The sequence below is a fragment of the Glandiceps talaboti genome, chromosome 11, assembly GCF_964340395.1.
Source record: "Glandiceps talaboti chromosome 11, keGlaTala1.1, whole genome shotgun sequence".
Lineage (NCBI taxonomy): Eukaryota > Metazoa > Hemichordata > Enteropneusta > Spengelidae > Glandiceps > Glandiceps talaboti.
In genome coordinates, this window is record NC_135559.1 from 5,555,903 (window position 1) to 5,573,016 (window position 17,114).

The 17,114-nt window shown below is 33.4% G+C and overlaps 1 protein-coding gene across 1 annotated transcript in view; it reads left to right on the forward strand.

Moving 5' to 3' along the window:
* LOC144442395 (protein unc-80 homolog) overlaps positions 1–16,862 on the forward strand; it is a 135,734-nt gene extending 118,872 nt beyond the window's left edge. Inside the window, exons 43-57 of the mRNA XM_078131729.1 lie at positions 484–675; positions 1,249–1,453; positions 1,998–2,077; positions 2,559–2,682; positions 3,029–3,124; positions 3,664–3,840; positions 5,762–5,782; positions 8,934–9,120; positions 12,138–12,347; positions 12,734–12,829; positions 13,592–13,680; positions 13,948–14,110; positions 14,481–14,660; positions 15,736–16,233; positions 16,539–16,862. Of these exons, the coding sequence (XP_077987855.1) occupies positions 484–675; positions 1,249–1,453; positions 1,998–2,077; positions 2,559–2,682; positions 3,029–3,124; positions 3,664–3,840; positions 5,762–5,782; positions 8,934–9,120; positions 12,138–12,347; positions 12,734–12,829; positions 13,592–13,680; positions 13,948–14,110; positions 14,481–14,660; positions 15,736–16,233; positions 16,539–16,858 (2,638 nt within the window). The 3' untranslated portion in view covers positions 16,859–16,862. The remainder of the gene's footprint in view (positions 1–483; positions 676–1,248; positions 1,454–1,997; positions 2,078–2,558; positions 2,683–3,028; positions 3,125–3,663; positions 3,841–5,761; positions 5,783–8,933; positions 9,121–12,137; positions 12,348–12,733; positions 12,830–13,591; positions 13,681–13,947; positions 14,111–14,480; positions 14,661–15,735; positions 16,234–16,538) is intronic.
* The last annotated feature ends 252 nt before the right edge of the window (positions 16,863–17,114 follow it).

Sequence of the window (17,114 nt, forward strand, 5' to 3'; positions counted from 1 at the left end):
AGTACCATGATATTAGAACATGTTATGCTACAATAATTCTAGAATGCATATTTCACATTCATATAATTTATTAATGTAGTTTTTATGTACCAAGTTTTACAATTACCATGGCATGGACCTACAACAGCACTCTAGCCCTTGATACTTCCCCAGCTCCTTAATATTTGATGATACAATCATCCAATCCTCAGTAAGCAAATGGGATGAAAGCATTAACAATTGCAATCAATTTTTCTAGTTTCGTAAGATAAACAACTGACATAAATGTGTACAATTATGGATATATAACTCTTTTATTCTGATTTCACATGTTATCCAATAAAATTAGGTGTTTCCTTTGAAGGAGCAATATGTCTAAACTTTTAGTGTGACAAACGTTTTGAAGTTATTTTCATATGAACAGGTACCTCCTGGTAGAGAGGATTAATATGTATGTTTATCTAGTGGTCCATTTCATTTATTCTTTTCCTTTTTTTCAATCAGAAACATGAGTGGTCCAATACGTAAAGTTGAAACAGTGAATGCAGCATCAAGTTTTAAAAGTTCAGTTAATGCAAGTTCTAGACCAAGTTCACTGAAGAAACCTTCCAAGAGATCTACTGGTCCAAGGTCACCACATGTGGATGAAGATGTCTATACTGTTGATATCATGAGAGGAGATGATCTCAGGATAAGGTTTCTATATTATTCTGTCAGTTTCTGGAGACATTAGCATTAAATAATTAAACTCATCGAGTGATCAAGGCCTGTAATAAGTGGATACAAATATCATAATCATTTCAAATTTAGGTTTTTATGTTATTCTGTTAGTTCAGAGACATATGACTGACTATCATCAGTGTTTTTACTAAGGTTTGGGAACCACGGTAACAGAAAGGGGGAATATTGTAAAACTGACATAGTTTATAATACATTGTACCTGCTTACCGCCTTTAATAAAAACACTGATAATGATTAATAATACTACTCTTTTGTAATTTATAATACTGCCCATCAAGGTTCAATCCATCACCATGTCATTATGTCCACCAATTATAGCTATTCATATCTTTTGATAATGTCACACTCTATATTGACAATTTGTTTTATTTGTGTTAATAATAATAGTAAACAAGTGTTGTGCTTTCTGTAGCCTGGGCATGAAAAGAGAAAGGAGGAAACCTAATTAGGGCAATGCATGAATCGATATCCCCTCTTGCTCCCGATTTTGGAACTTTGAACTTTCAAACATTAATATTTCATCCACAGATTTATGGATGAAAAGACAAGGAAGAGATATGAAGAAGAACTGGATGATGTTGAGATGAGGACAGAATTTAGAAAGCCAAGGGAAACGATACTTAACATTGTTTCTGAGTTTTTCTGTTGGTGCACACCAAGACTGAAACAACTACGTCAGATGATAGAAACACGTGTACAGATACCAGACTTACTAGATCACAAATGTCAACTGGTAAGAGGAATCTAGTTTCAGATAGGAGAAAAGTTTCAATTACTATCAAAGGATTTACTTCATTTGAACTGATTTGAGAAATTGTTTAATTTCTGCACTTTAATGACTGACCTTATTGCTTAATCTGTGACAGTACAGTATTCTGTCAGAATCAGTGTCAGACATCTTAGAGAAAAAGTTAAATTACATTTTATTCGGATATGCTTCTATGTTATTCAAGCCATGTAAGGATTGTGATGTCACAGGACATGAAAGTATTGTAACAAAATGACTTTTTTCAAGGTGTCCAGAAAATGTTTGGTGCTGACTGATAACTGGGCAAGGCAGATCTCAAGTTATTGTCTAGTTTTTATGAAAAGAGAAAACTCTGAAAGAAAGTACAGTTCATAATTTTAAACATATGACAAACAATTTATGTCAGCACTGTATTCATATAACTTTATACATACTAGTTCTGTATTTTCATCTCATGAATTTGTTGCTGAAAAGTGAAAATATTTGTAACAGTCTTTCAGTTGTAACATCTTATCTATTGTATTTACAGAAATTAGCTGATATTGCTCACAGTTTGCTGAAGGTGGCACCATATGATCCAATCACAATGGGCTGCAAAGGAATACAGAGGTAACAGTAGAGTTATAGGGGGGAGTCACAACTATTAGATGAAGTTTGTTTTAAAGGGAAATGATATCATGTGAATTTACTATCTGGAGTTTTAATATTTTAAAGAGAAATGGATACCATGTGAATTTACTATCTTTATGAAAACTTGGATGTTAAATGAAATAAAATACATTGGTTTCATTCAGTTTCACTTATTAGCACAGAGCTGGCATTAATGAAGTAGGCAGAAGTGATGTATGGACCTTGCTAGTGAACTTCCATTAAACATATTGTCAACTGTTTGTATTGTTATACAGTTACAATTATAACAATAGAAATGGTCAACAATTTGTTTAAGGGAGGTTGCCTAGAAAGGGCTGTAGATCATTTCCTCCTAAGTTTTGATACTGTATTTCTGTGTTAGCTCACAAATAGCTCATGTCACTGTTGTTTCCTAAAGTGATCACAGCTTTTTACCACACAATATTTTAATTCACTACAGATACATGACTGAGATGTTACCCTTGATAGACTGGACCAACGAAGCCCTGAGACCTGCTCTCAATTTAATTCTCAAGAGATTAGATAAATTATTTAATAAAATCTTCAAGAAACCAATTCTTAGAGTAAGTATTATAAGGGTTGTCATTTACATTATGTAGCAAGATTAATTTTGTATTAACATACAACACTTTACCGTCCATGGAAATGATCGTGAAAAACACAGCTCATATCAACATTAGCTATTGGTATATAATAGTAAATACAATGTAAATTAACTATAATCATTGTTTTTACACCAAAAACATATTGAAGATAATTGTTATTTTCATAAACTAATTGAGGCATATTATTATAAAATGATTATAAAATGATTCATATTTTGGGACAAAACCAGACATAAAGAACATGTTGATATTATGAATTGATCAGATGTTTCTGTTCATAACGTTGCAAGTTTTTTTTTGACAGCGCCATCTGGATTGGGAGTCTTCCGCTAACTTCCTGAAGGGAATATTCCTTACCATGAACAAACAGAATATCATTGCTCATCTTCCACATCTTAAGGTATGTAATCATTTCATGATTTGTAAGTAAGAGAGTCTTGGCATATTGATAGTAATTATATACTACCAAACTAGATGCAGAAAGACTATAGAGTTTGAATTACGGGCCATGATGTTCTTCACATCTCGCAACATTATTCGTTATGTCACAGGCACTGATAGCATGCACCCACATGAAATACTACTTTACCATTTTATCTCATTGTCAACACAAATAGACAATTTTGTTTTTGAATCTTCGTTATTTCATCCACCAGTGACGTCGATTTTTGTTCATATTCACAGTGAGATATAAATGTATCATTTTTAATGCTTTTGTACTATCAGTATCTGTATTTTTTGTAATTCATAACAAATAAACCATTTGTGTAAGAGGTAAAAAAACATCATGTTGTCTAGTTGAAATGCTCACTCTGGTTTGGTAATATCTTGTCAGTGGAGCCTAGATAGGGTAATTTCCATACCAAATGTTTCCATTGCTCCTCCAAATAACACTTTTTTCCATGCCTCCTGATCCAAACTGTGCCTTTAATATTTCAGAGTTTAATCAACGTATGTATTGTACTGGTACTAGCCGACGGCTCCCAGCCAGGAGGAAATGATGGAATACCACTTATCCATTTATCAGGCCCTACTGGAGGTGTTCAGTTTACACCACCACCTGTCTTCTGTTCTGCTGTAGTCAGGATTATGGCCATGCAAATGCACTGTTTGAAGGTACAGAAGTTTATTAAGTAGCTGATAAAGTGATTACAACTCAAAATGGCTTTTAACTCGGACACTGACAGTTACAGAGATCTTCTTTTGGCACAGATTTAAATGACTTTGATCACAGTTCAATCCTTTCAATAAAAAATGGCGAAATAAACCCTTTTATTATGGCTAGGGAGTTAATTCCAATTTCTCAGATTAGTATTATTGGATGAATAGAGTCATAAGAATTACATAGGATCTGCTCTGCCAGACAACGATTTTCCACACTTCTTTTTTAAGCCTAATCTGAACTGGGCATTTAAGATTAACTAACTTTCGTTGTTATTTTGTCTGAAGTTCAAGTAACTCCATATAATTTTGACTAATTTAAATATTCATTATAATGTCACTCTTTTTGCTCCTTTCAAAATGTCTGTAGATATGTTTTCACCATCTATCAATTGTGGAGTTTATTATGTAAAACAAGTTAAATTGTTGATTAATATTTATTTGATTTACGTTTGTTAAGAGTACATACATATCATCTCAGAGTTTGCACACCAAAAGTCAGTTTTTCTATAAAATATCTTATTTCCCAACCAACATTCAACATGTATATTGTAATTTCAAAAAGAAACTTATTTAGAACACAGTTTATGACAAATTACCAAATAAATAAAAAGATATTGAACACTTAGAATCATACAATTATGATGGCAGATATTTCATAGGTCATTTAATGTACATACATGCAAGGCCATCAGCCCAAAATACAAATCTGAAAAATGTTGACAAAGGATGGATTTTATGTCACTGGCTAAATTAAATGATGGCAAATATAAGACTACAACATATAAACAAACAAACAAACAAGTTGAACTCGGCTTATGATAGATTAAGAGATTTGTTGTTTTTCATGGTTACATAAATACTAAGTCTTAGTCAACCTGTTTAGTGAGTGGTTACAAGCAATAACCAATATATTAATCTAAGGTTATAACTAGGTATGTATGAATCTAATGTGCTGAAATAACATCTGTGCCAAAGGAAAGAAGCTTGAACAAGGGATATAGTAAAAGACAGTTTTACCAAACTATAAATTAAAGAAAGCCATGTTGAGTTTTGATTTATTCATAAATTAATTGATATGATAATGCATGGTAAGGTTAAGGTAAGATTTATTCCACTATATTATAGAATAATTAACTATATTTTATCTAATGCTTTGATTGCTTGAGACATCTAATAATACTAGGGTAATGCGTCTGCAAATATTCTTCATTTATTTTCTTGTTTTTATTTGAAATTTATTTTTATGCATTAACAAGAAAACTGGAATGCTGTTAAGAGAACTTTTAATTGAGAATGGGCATATTTTATGTTCATAAAGCTATGAGTTTCTAATAGATAAAACTGCATGCATTGCAGTTGGTATTAATACTATTTTTATTTTGTTGTTGTTTATGTTATGTTATGTTCAAACAACGATTGCTGTTGCTTGCCTTTAAGTTTTTTGAAATGTTAACGTTTTCCCAGGTAATGAATTTATTAGAAAAAATAACTTTACAACTAAGCTATCAGACAGGTATTTCCAGAACTAACATGACAGACACACTTCCCGCATGGCTTGTTATTTAATAACAAATTTTGCAAGCTTATATATTCAACTGACTAATTCACTCTAAGACGTCAGTATTTTTTCCTGATTAACAATTCACATTTTTAACTTTTTGGAAGACATTTTTTTCTATTGCAAATTTATTACCTTTCATTCATTTTTTTCCAAGACTGACTTTATTTGACTTACTTACCCTCTACCAAATATTTTGAATATCCTGCATGCTTTGTTGATTGTCATTAGACGTTTTTTCCAGCTTTTTGTCCGTTAGTTTTCCCCCAAGGCTTCATGACTGATTTTTAACACTCCATTCACACATGCCGGCAGCACGACTGGATGCGCCCCAAGGCAAGTTACGAGTCTTTTCCATGCAAAACAGCAGTGCATGTGAAAAAGTTCAGACTTCAGAGTAACTTTTACTAAACTTGCCATTGTATATCATTTAAAACTATTTGCTAATTATATATGCATTCATCAACTCGTGTTGTGTCTGTGTATTTGACAAGGTGTATGACTTCACAGAAAAAAATGCAACATTTTTAGTTTCAATTTTAACCAATTGTATGCAAAAGATCTGGAATATAAGGTGAAAAACAAGTATACCCGCATCAATCTAAAATCCTGAACTTTTTGTGGAAATTCTCAAAATCAGTAAAAAATTTTGATACCACAAATCATGCAGTGATTATATTAAGTGACATAAAATAAAACTGAGACATGACATTACAGTCGGAGACAAAATGTCATGAAAATTTATATTTGAATATAGCTTGTTTAGGATTTGGATGTAACAATAAAGATGTTATCGTAAACAAATATTAGAAATTGGAGATTTTTATTTGCATATTTTGATCACTTATAAATACAATTTGTATGTTGTATGTTTCTCGAAAATAGTTTTAGACCTACAAACCATTAAATGATGCAATTTTTGTCTTCATTGAGTTGCAAAGTTAATTATTGGAAGATTTCTTCCCATTCTGTTCGATGATTGGCTTATTTTGAAGTCTGTAACACCTGTCAAAGACCATCTGGTAACAACACCTGGCTAACTTTACATTTACAGGCACATCATCTCATATTCATTATAATTATACTAATTAAACATGACGCTTTCAGCATATCCAGTTTTAATATTTAAAACATCTCATTAGCATAAAATACCACATTTGCATAAATTAACATATACTGTACTAACAGACAACACGCATATTTCATCGCAACAACTTATAAACTAACATCATTCAAACTATAATCCATTCATTTGTAATGGTAAATGGTAAATGATAACATAAAGTTAATCATGAGTCACACACAAACAGCACTCTAATGATATTATCCATGCCATTTAGTGGTAATATCACCTTTTCAGCTTTACATTAATAACTTCTAGTACTGGTTTAAAAGTAACCACATATAGTGTAATGGAATTTATTGTTGTAGTTTTGAAGTTGTGGACTTCATTAAAATTGTTAAATGTTTTTGATCTTTCTCCTTTGACATTTTCTCATATGTTAATTTCATTTGCTGTACATGCACACAATTCAACAATGTTTGTATGCCAAATAGTGTGATGGTGGGAGATTCCAGTTGTGTGTTTTAGTGATTCACGTCAAACATATATTGTTTTTGATAAATTTTCAGTCACAGAATCTCTGCTCAGTGAATTAGTTGTCATAATTTGTTAATTATGATATAATTACATTACTCCACAATATTTTTCTTCAATCATACCTGTGACTTTTTTCAATGTGAGTTGAAAGATGAGTAAACACAAGACCAATATATCACTCAAAGATAGATGTTTTGGAATATCAGATTGTTGTTCAGTTTTTGATATGTATATATATATATATTTAGTTTTTCATTTCATAATACAACAGCAACAAGTGAGAGAAAAATACATGAAAAGGGACAAAACTAATATGGTTTATACTCGCAAAGAAAATGGCTCATTCAGGTGTGATGTATTCCCGAGTTGAAATATTACTTTACATTTTAACATTCTTGGTGCATTTTAGACAATTTTTGTCACTTTATGACTTACCCATGATGGCTTACATATTGGAGTATATTGAATCATTTGAAGATAAGCTTGAGTATAGCTTTACATGTAAATGTGGAATTAACATAATGAAATTAAATGTGATGCCATACTCAAAAGTATATTTCATGTTGCTTATACTACCATATGATGTGTATAAAGCTACACATAACAGTTTTTACATGGCTACAATACAATATACTACAGGATGGACAACATGAAGAGTAAGTCATAATATGTAAAGACACAGTGTCTCTGACTCTTCTGACACAGTTATTGTAACCTTTAAAAAGATACTTTGCTTTTAGTGAAGTGTGTTGTCCTTTGCATGAAATAGCAATGCCCTTTATGCTTTTTTAGCATGAGGTTCAGAAGTGCTGTAGGTATGTTGAAATGCCTGTGTGTGTGTGTGTGTGTGTAAACAACTTAAAATTACAAAGCACTGGGCCAATTGTCGTGCACTTAGTGGGGATGTTGCTTAGTGTATCTAGTTGGTAAATTTTTGAAATCATGATAACACCATAGATGTGTGATTTGGGTAAAAAAAATGTGATTTTAGCAACAACAAAGTTCAATTTAAAAAAGAAATTAATTAGTCTGGTCTATTTCCTTGATTGACAAGCAGTTGACTTATGTCTTGTCCTGTCTTTACTTCACAAACTGCCTCTAACATGGCTATAAACGTGCTGACCATCAAGCAAGGAACTACTAGGGAGTGTAGGTGGTAACGAGGTCTTTGAAAGACTAAGTACTTGTTGTCAGTTGCAATTTGATTGATGGTGGCAGAGAGTTCCAGGTAGGGATGGTCCTTGGTTTCAATGAGTATCGGTAACAGTCTTTACTTGTCTGGATTGTTCTGTAGTTTAAGCTGTGGTGCTGATTGGTCTGATATATGGTGTAGATGTTCCTAGGAGTGTCTAGATGGGGAATTGTTCAAAATGCAATGACCCCCATTATTAGTATGCCATAGGGTGATAACATGTTTTTGAGGACAATGTACTAAATATTGCTCAGTTTTAAGGGCAGTTTCCTAAGCAATGCTCTACAAGTGATGTTATACTAGTATTATCAGTTGGCATGACAACAAATGTTCTTAATCTCGTACTGATTAAAAGGGATTGAAATATATTCATCTCGTTAACTTTCTATTAGCAAATGTTCTTAGTAGTTGCAACTATTGTCAGTGAGATCTTCACAATGCATGTTTGCAAATGAAGTTTAATATAAATACATATAGAAGATACTTTCTTGCTAGCAAACTTGAACTTGTGAAATCATATTTTGTCAGCCCTCCCACCATCACTGCAAATATTTTCAAGAAAACAAATTTGATTTGCATAATCTATTGCTTTCCCTACAGACCACCAGTTGGGAAACTGTCCTAAACAGGAATGGGAAAGTTTCTCATTCATTTGATGTGAAAATTGTCATGTTGTCTTGTTTTGTTTTCTACAGGACCAATACACTTTAGAGCAAGTGTTCAGTGGGATGCCTGTATTCAACTGTCAAGAGAAAACTGAAAATGTCTTGCTACACATATTACTACCTTTGTGTATCAGGGTAGGATGTGGACGTCCAGGTGCGTTTCTTCTTCACCATGGTGTCAGTAACTCCAATGTGGCAGACATGGACACAGAACAAGGTAGAGTGAGTCTTGCTACCCCAAACTGACTTTTCTATAATAGATTAGTGAGTTAGGTAATCCTACACATATCAGAAAGTCAGTTTAGGGTAGTCAAAACTTAACTTGCAAATCACCACCAAGATAGGTGGCCAATTTATGCAAATAGGAAATCTCAATGACCAATAAGTGGCATGCACTTGCATGGTTATCATCCAATCACAAACAAGAACATGCTTGTCATGCCCCCAACCCAACCCAACCTTATGTCTGTGATTTGCATGTCTGCCTTGCCTGTGTCAAGTTTACATTGCAATGAGTTTTTTGTCTCGTTATGTAGATTTTTCCCTTGCCAGTTATGGCATATGGTATGCCAGTGTCTGTTGGATTGAAGACATCATGTAGTGCGTGAGAAGATATTTTTATCTTCCTAGAGTTCCTATTTTTATATATCCCTGAGTATGTGAGTTATCAATATGTATGTTGGAGAGCACACTTGTATTTATATATCCCTGAGTATGCAAGTTGTCAACATGTATGTGGGAGAACACATTTAGTTTTGTGTATTTATTATAAATCAATATTAAAGTTTAACGGTCACCCAATATGCAAAGTCCTGATGCAGCGATTTTGTTTGTTGGAAAACACCATGAGTTGTGTTGTGATGACAGTGTGCCCTCTAATGAATCGCATTATTGTGTTGAGGGTCAAAATGATGAAAATAGTCTAGAAGTATATTTGTGAGCTTGTCTACTATCTCGATCTCTCTCTGTATCTGCTGGAGAGAGAGAGAGATCATAGACGAGCCCACATGTGTATGTCTGGACTAGATAAAAACTGCCTTTACTTGTGAGTCAACACATGTAAGAGATAGGAGAACACCAAATTTTGGTGTGTCATAAGAAATTGATGCACGTCAGTTATGAATCAAATGGATTTGGAGGGCAGACAGGCAATGACTATGTTAACTCTTGCCCACCCCAATTACTGACCACCATGATGAGCTTGGCTTATTTATAATATCCTAGGGAACAGTTTATTGGAGAGAAAAAAGGATTTTAGTAAGTGAAAGTTTTGCTTGAGTGTCCCTATTGGCCATGCAGGCTTTCGTAGTATGGGACTCCAAATTTAGTGTCAGAATTGGACAACTGTGGCATTATAATTGTTTTAGCTGTTACAGTGTTAGCACCATTTTATGGATCTCAATGTTTGACAACCACTACTCTGACATAATGGTATGGTCCATGGCATGGCTAGAATACAGAACCATTTAATAAACAAAAGAGTTTATATACAGACATTAACAGGGTGAAAACTAATTAGAACTTTTGGAAACCCTGTGAGTTGAAACCATCCAGTTTTTGTATATACTGTACTTACAGTATTATGTATTATGATATTGAATAGCTAATAAGTTTTTGAATGAATGAGAGACTGAATAGAAGGTTATTAAGTATGTGATATTATAAATGACTTTAATAATCTTAGAGTAGTTAGCTATTTCTAATTAGTCACTGTAATTTTCTCATCATAATACTTGTAAGAGAGTAACTATAGGCACTAGTCTTTGAAATGGAATGCAATCCTTTACAACTTAGTAATAACATTCATTCAGTCATCGGGGTGGATGTACTTGATTGTATGTTTCTCATGACCTCACAAATTAGATGTTTCTTCAACTTGATGAATTAATAAAGAAAATTGATGCCCTGTGCAGCAGGATTAGAAAAAATGATGACGAACCCACAAGTTCATATCTGAACAAAAATTATCGTTTATTGCTGAAACTTGGTGAATCAAATAAATGGTTCAAAGTTTCCTTGTGACTTTAATTCAATAATTGTTATTTCTAAGTCATTCAGACTGTTAAATTATGATTATGAAATGAAAGTATCACCAACATGTACACATACACTTGCATTTTTTTAAACTTTCTTTTTAAATGAGAAACATAGAATTAAGTATGAGTGTCCTCAGTCCTTTAATTTCATTACCTCATCTGACCAGATCGTTAACTGTTAACATACATTTGAATGTCCACATCTTCAACTTATGTAAATAGTGACAATTTCAATGTTTCAATAGTGTCCAGAGATAGTTGTTATAATGTAGAAAAGGGTCTATCTGTCTATCACTCTGGAGAGTGTCCAGAGATGGTTGTATAAAAGGGCTCCATCTGTCTGCCACTCTGGACAGTGTCCAGAGATTGATGTAAAAAGGGACTTCATCTGGACAATGTCCAGAGATGGATGTAGAAAGGGGCTCAATATGTCTGTCACTCTATATCCAGATTATAAAGCATTTCATGTAAAATGGATAGACCAAAACCTTCACCTTACTTCTTAAAAGTACTATTTGTGTCGAATCCAATGAATGCTGAGCAATTTGGAAGTGTAGTTTCTATGATATAATGTGATTCTCTGATGAAGAAATTTTGGCCTGAAAATGTATAGATTTGAACCCCTTATATAGAGTTATTTTGTTGGTAATGTTTTAACAATTTTTAACAATTTACTCTTGACCATGTCATCAATGTTGTTGTTGTTGTTGTTGTTGTTGTTGTTGTTGTTGTTGTTGTTGTTGTTCAAATACAACAGCAGTAACCAAACTTTTGGCTAATTAAGGTAGACATGAATTAAACCTATTGTTGCAACATGTTGATATAAGCTATTGAATGGACATTGGTTTAATTTTACTCACAGTAGTGTGGTTTTAATATCTTGATTAAAGGGTGATAATATATCCCCAAGGCACTGCGATCATCTACTTGTGCAGTCTCTCACATAAAAACAACAATAGTTTTAGTTTGTGTCTATCTTTAAACTGAAAGCTTGATTTCCACAACAGTATGTGTATGATCTGCGGAATCTTTCTCCTAGGATCTGAACTTTGAAATATGTATTCAGTTTGTGGTTATTCAGAAATATTATGTAGGATGTGTTTGTATGTATATTTGACGATGTAACTTTTTGTGAGACATGGTATCAGATAATGTTCTTCTTTATTCTGTTTCCATACTATGTTTGATACTAATACAGATGTACCCAAGATCCGGCAACAGGATATTTCATTTGCCTTGACTGTCATTTTGTATGCTTTGCTACCACCTAAACCTCCACCAAGACAAGCAGTGCATGGTACTAAGCATACCTACCCATCAATAACAGATTTACCAAGTCATACAAGTTTGTCATTTCATGAAACATCGGTTGTGTTACAGGATTCACTTTATGAAGCAGCTTTTCTCGGTAAGAATGCTTTTGTTGCTATGGCAAAAGTCATTTAGTCATTTAGTCATCCCTTTCCTTTAAAAGACGTTGAAAGAAATGCCACGTTTTTGCCAAGTGTATAATTATGATGTGTAACTCACAGTAAAATAGCATCTTGCAGTTACATCAAACATCCATCAAGTATTGATTTGAAAGAGTACAGTTCTGTCGCTTCAAGATTTTGTAACTATTTAGAAACATTATGTTCTAAACTAACAATGGCTGAATCGAAAATTTCATGATGTATTTTTAAGCAAATGAATAACAACCTTAGATTGGTAAAAATTTGGTAAGATTTTCATTGAAGGAAATGACAATGTCATTAACAAAATGTGAAGTGTCCAGAGCTTTTCTTTGTTTATTAGGATTAAAGATTATGGTGGTATGTTTTGAGAGGCAATTGATAAATGATTGGTTTAGAATTGCTAATGCTGTCAAAGACATGGGAAGCAGAATGTTAGGTAGGTTCTACAGAATCCGGTATGTTTGTTCTTACTGTTGTTGTTGATTTCGATTACAATAACTTTCATGTTCACTACAGTACTAGCATGCCCCAAAATCACATCTCATGATGGATAGAAAAGCACCTGATTATTATCTTTGTCTTTGATATGTTGGTGATAATAACTGTTTATTCTTGTTGTGTTCAGTTTGATAGTAGTACTGTTGGATGGACTTGATGAACTAGAAAACTTCCAAATAGGATGTCTTTGTACAGACAGTCACTTTTTGTGTATAACAATTATTAGGGCCATCAGTTTTAGGTAGAATGCACCAAGGGACCAATTTCCCTGAAAATCAAAGTTCTTCAATTCTCTTGTACCTGGTCCTTTTGAAATAATACAAGATATATCTGGGTTGTTAATCGTTTATTTTCCCATAGATTTAAACTGTAGTCAGCGGCCATATTTGATTCTAAAAATGGCTTGATTTTAATGTCATTTTGACATCTTTTTCAAAAACTTGTATGGTGACCCTTAGTTTTCTTTTATCAATTTTAACTGAGAACAGGTTGAGGTTTACAAAGTAACAGCAAAACTTTAAAGAGTTTATTTCCAAGGCACATTCTACATTAAGTACATTCTGAAAAACACCAGATGATATCACATTGATTGACATTATTGTATAATTTCTAAAGTTAAGTGGTTTAAAAGGTTTGCAAATAGACAAAGAGTGATGTTCCATAAGTTCATCCTCAAAATGTTTTTATTTTTCCTCTGCAGGTGGACCAGCATTATGGAGTTTCTTAGACTTCTTGGTGACTTATCGACCACCACTGTATGTTATTCTTGAGCCATTTATTGGGAGCAAGGTATACCACACTATCATGTTCAGAGAGGAGTCATACTGACTATTGTATTAAAATCAAATAAAGTAAAAGTAAATTTATATCAGGTGTAGACAAAAGATTGTCAACGAGAAACCTTTGACTGTCTGGATAGCAGCAACACATATCATTCACTTTGCAGAGAACTTAGTGAAAGTGAACTCAATTGATATGGTGAGTTATAGTTTAATATTAACAGAATAAATGATCGTGATGCGTGTCATAAAAATGAATAACCTGTTTTTGTTCTAGATGCTGAGGATGATTTGTGAAACAGATGCAGAGGCAGTGATACAGAGTCGAATTGCTGAAAAACTACGTGGACATTACAGACCAATACCGAAATGCAAAGGCACTTTGCTTACAGAGCTGTGTTATGAACTCAAAGATCTCAAAGAAAATGCGTTTATGCCACGTGGTGAGAAAATAATCGTTTTTCAGAGATTTTAATAGTTTCTGTCAAATGTATATAATTTAAACAAGTAATGTAAAAGTGTAAGAAATATGATATTGCTGGCGGTATTTTGATACAATTTAATCATTTTGAATCAAATTTTTCCAGAAAACTTAAAACCAAAAAATGTATGTATTTTTATTACCGTTTGGTAATACTGTGCTATGTTATTATCTCAATATTTTAGTCAAAAGCAATCCATTGAGCATTTAAGTTTCATTGCATTTCAGATAGTATATCATCAAACTGTTGAACATGTACACCATTATTAGCCTACATATGAAAAGAAAACCCCATACAAACTTGTCATTTTTTTGAGAATGATGATGAGGTACCATAACTTTAAGGTTATTCACCCCTGTCTCAATTTCAGATCATGTACGCTTTGCCAATGAAACAACTGGTGTTCGCTCAGCTCATTTTGCTACTGATGGTACTGTAGAAGTTGCAGTTGTTGGTTCACCTAAGCATAACAGGACTGGATCTTTTGTGAGCAGGTTAACCAGGAAAGGTATGCTAAATATTGTGAAGGTGCAGTGAAATAAGAAGCCATATAAATTCATGATGTTATGGATGTTATCATTTTGACATGCTTCAAAATTTCATTCATTTGACCATACAGAAGCAATTTCTATACTGCATCCTGCATATTACTTGATGTGTTGAAAATTTATTTAATTTTAGTTTATACGTAATATTTTCCATAAGCCTGAACATTTCACTCCTCCTCTCATCTAGCTTACAAACTCTCACTTTCACAGACATATCAGAGATGTTTAAAACATTCTGACAGCAACTGTCAAGGGATGTATGTCATCACCAGATCATTAAAGTAAGGGCAGCACAGGAAATTGTCAGAATGTTTGCAACTTCTCAGTCAAATAGAACTGCAGTTACTTGGACATCCAATGATATTAAGACTAACTAATTGCTATGCATAATTTTCCCATTTAGGCTCCTTTATTGACATTAGCAAGCACATGTTCAAAACCTCAGTCTAGTTCAGCTGGGTATGGAGAACATTGTCAATTTTGCCTCTGCCTACTGAATGTGATGATAGTAAGGCCCAGTTTAGGATTAAAATTGAGACAATGTGAAAAACAGCTGTCTGACAGAGTTATAAAAAAAAGTTGGTCCAGAGTGAAAGAATTATCGTATGTAATCCATAAAGCTCAATTGGTGAAATAACACAAATGCGAGAACCCAAGATTGAATCCTTGGACTTCAAGTGGAATAAACACTTAACATCTGAAATCACAACCAGTTTGAATATTAAAATGTTCCATATACATAACAAAAGTCTTAGAGTTAATTTAGCAGACATTGGTGACCTTTGATCAAAATTCAGGTTATCACTATCAATACACATTTTTGAACAAAAAAATCAAATCTTTTGAATTGAAGGTTAGCTATAGATGATTCTGAAATTATTTGAAAAGTTCTATATTTTTTTAAAATTCATATCAAAACTTTCATAATCATATACTTAACAATTAGACATAAAAAAAACATATTGATTTTATAATTCAGCAACTTCTACTTCAAAAAGCTCTTTTATCAATAATCAATATATTTCTAAATTGCAGCAACAATTACTTCTAGGAGAAGTTCAAGTCGTAGTCATAGCCATGATGAAGAAGACCAATCACAACATTCTTCACCACAGTTGCAACCACAGCAACAGGTGCAGCAACAGGTAGAACAGCAACTACAGTTACAACAACAACTGCAGCAACAGACTATACCAGCTGCCGGTTCAGAGATACATAGAGCAAATAGTAGTTATGGTCGTCGCAGCATCATTCGCAGAACTGACCAGCCTGTAGAGGGAGAAAAGTCTGCATTTCAGACGAGACGGTTGACAAGGAAACATAATGTTACTAAGAGAATGAGCAGGAGAGTTGTTACAAAAACAGAACAGAAGGATAAACACCCTGTCCAGCAAGAGGAGCAGCAACAACAACCACCACAAGCACAAGTTGCACCACAACAACCACCTCAGCCATCTGAAGTTGTTGCTGCATTGCAGCTATCCTTAAGTAGACAGCCAAGCCAGAAAAGTACAGTTGAAGAAACTATAGCAGGTTCTCAAATATATTCTACATTACGTTGTCAGGTTATACATGGAGACAGCTTGTTTATTCATAGGCTACAAATTTGCTCACGGTTGTTCCATTTTGTCAAATTTAAATAGAAGTTGTCCAGATGAAGTGCATTTATTAATTGAGTTCAACAATGGCTTAAAATCTTTGGTTACTTTCACATCTCAGCACTATAATGCTGTTCTACCAGTGTGATTTGTTATCTTCTTTTCTTTAACATGTGAACACACAAGTTTCCTTAACCATTTACTGACGCTTGATTCGATTGATTTATTTTATATTCACAGAGGCACCAGATGGAGATGATGGAGATGGAGACAGAGTAACTCTTCCCAGTCAGGGTGCCGTGGCAATGAGTCACATAAAAGTACCATGTGAAGATGCTGGAGATAAATCTGACACGGAATCAGTAGAGGGTGCTAATGAACAAAGTCATTTACTAGGATCAGATTGTGATAGAAGGGGTAGAACTGATTCTGATGGCATGGATGATCTTTATGAATCCAAAGAAACAATGCGGCTCCTTGGTACAGCTGAGATTGATCCACACACATTAAGAATCAGAATGTCAGACCTACGTGATGAGATGAAAGATACTGTAGTTTAAACCATGTTGTTGCTTTTGTTATTGTTTTTTTCAGTGATAAACATGCAATGAGCAGTCGTAATTTCAATGTTGTTAGCTATTTAACAGCGATACGCATGTTAAAATGATTATCTTGTACATATGTTACCAACTGATCAATTCTGTTTAGCAATAGCATGTAATAACCACCCACATGCACAGATTTTATCATGTGATAATCAGTCACTTATAAAAAGTGCTCTCATATATGATAAATAGTGATAACCATGTGATAACC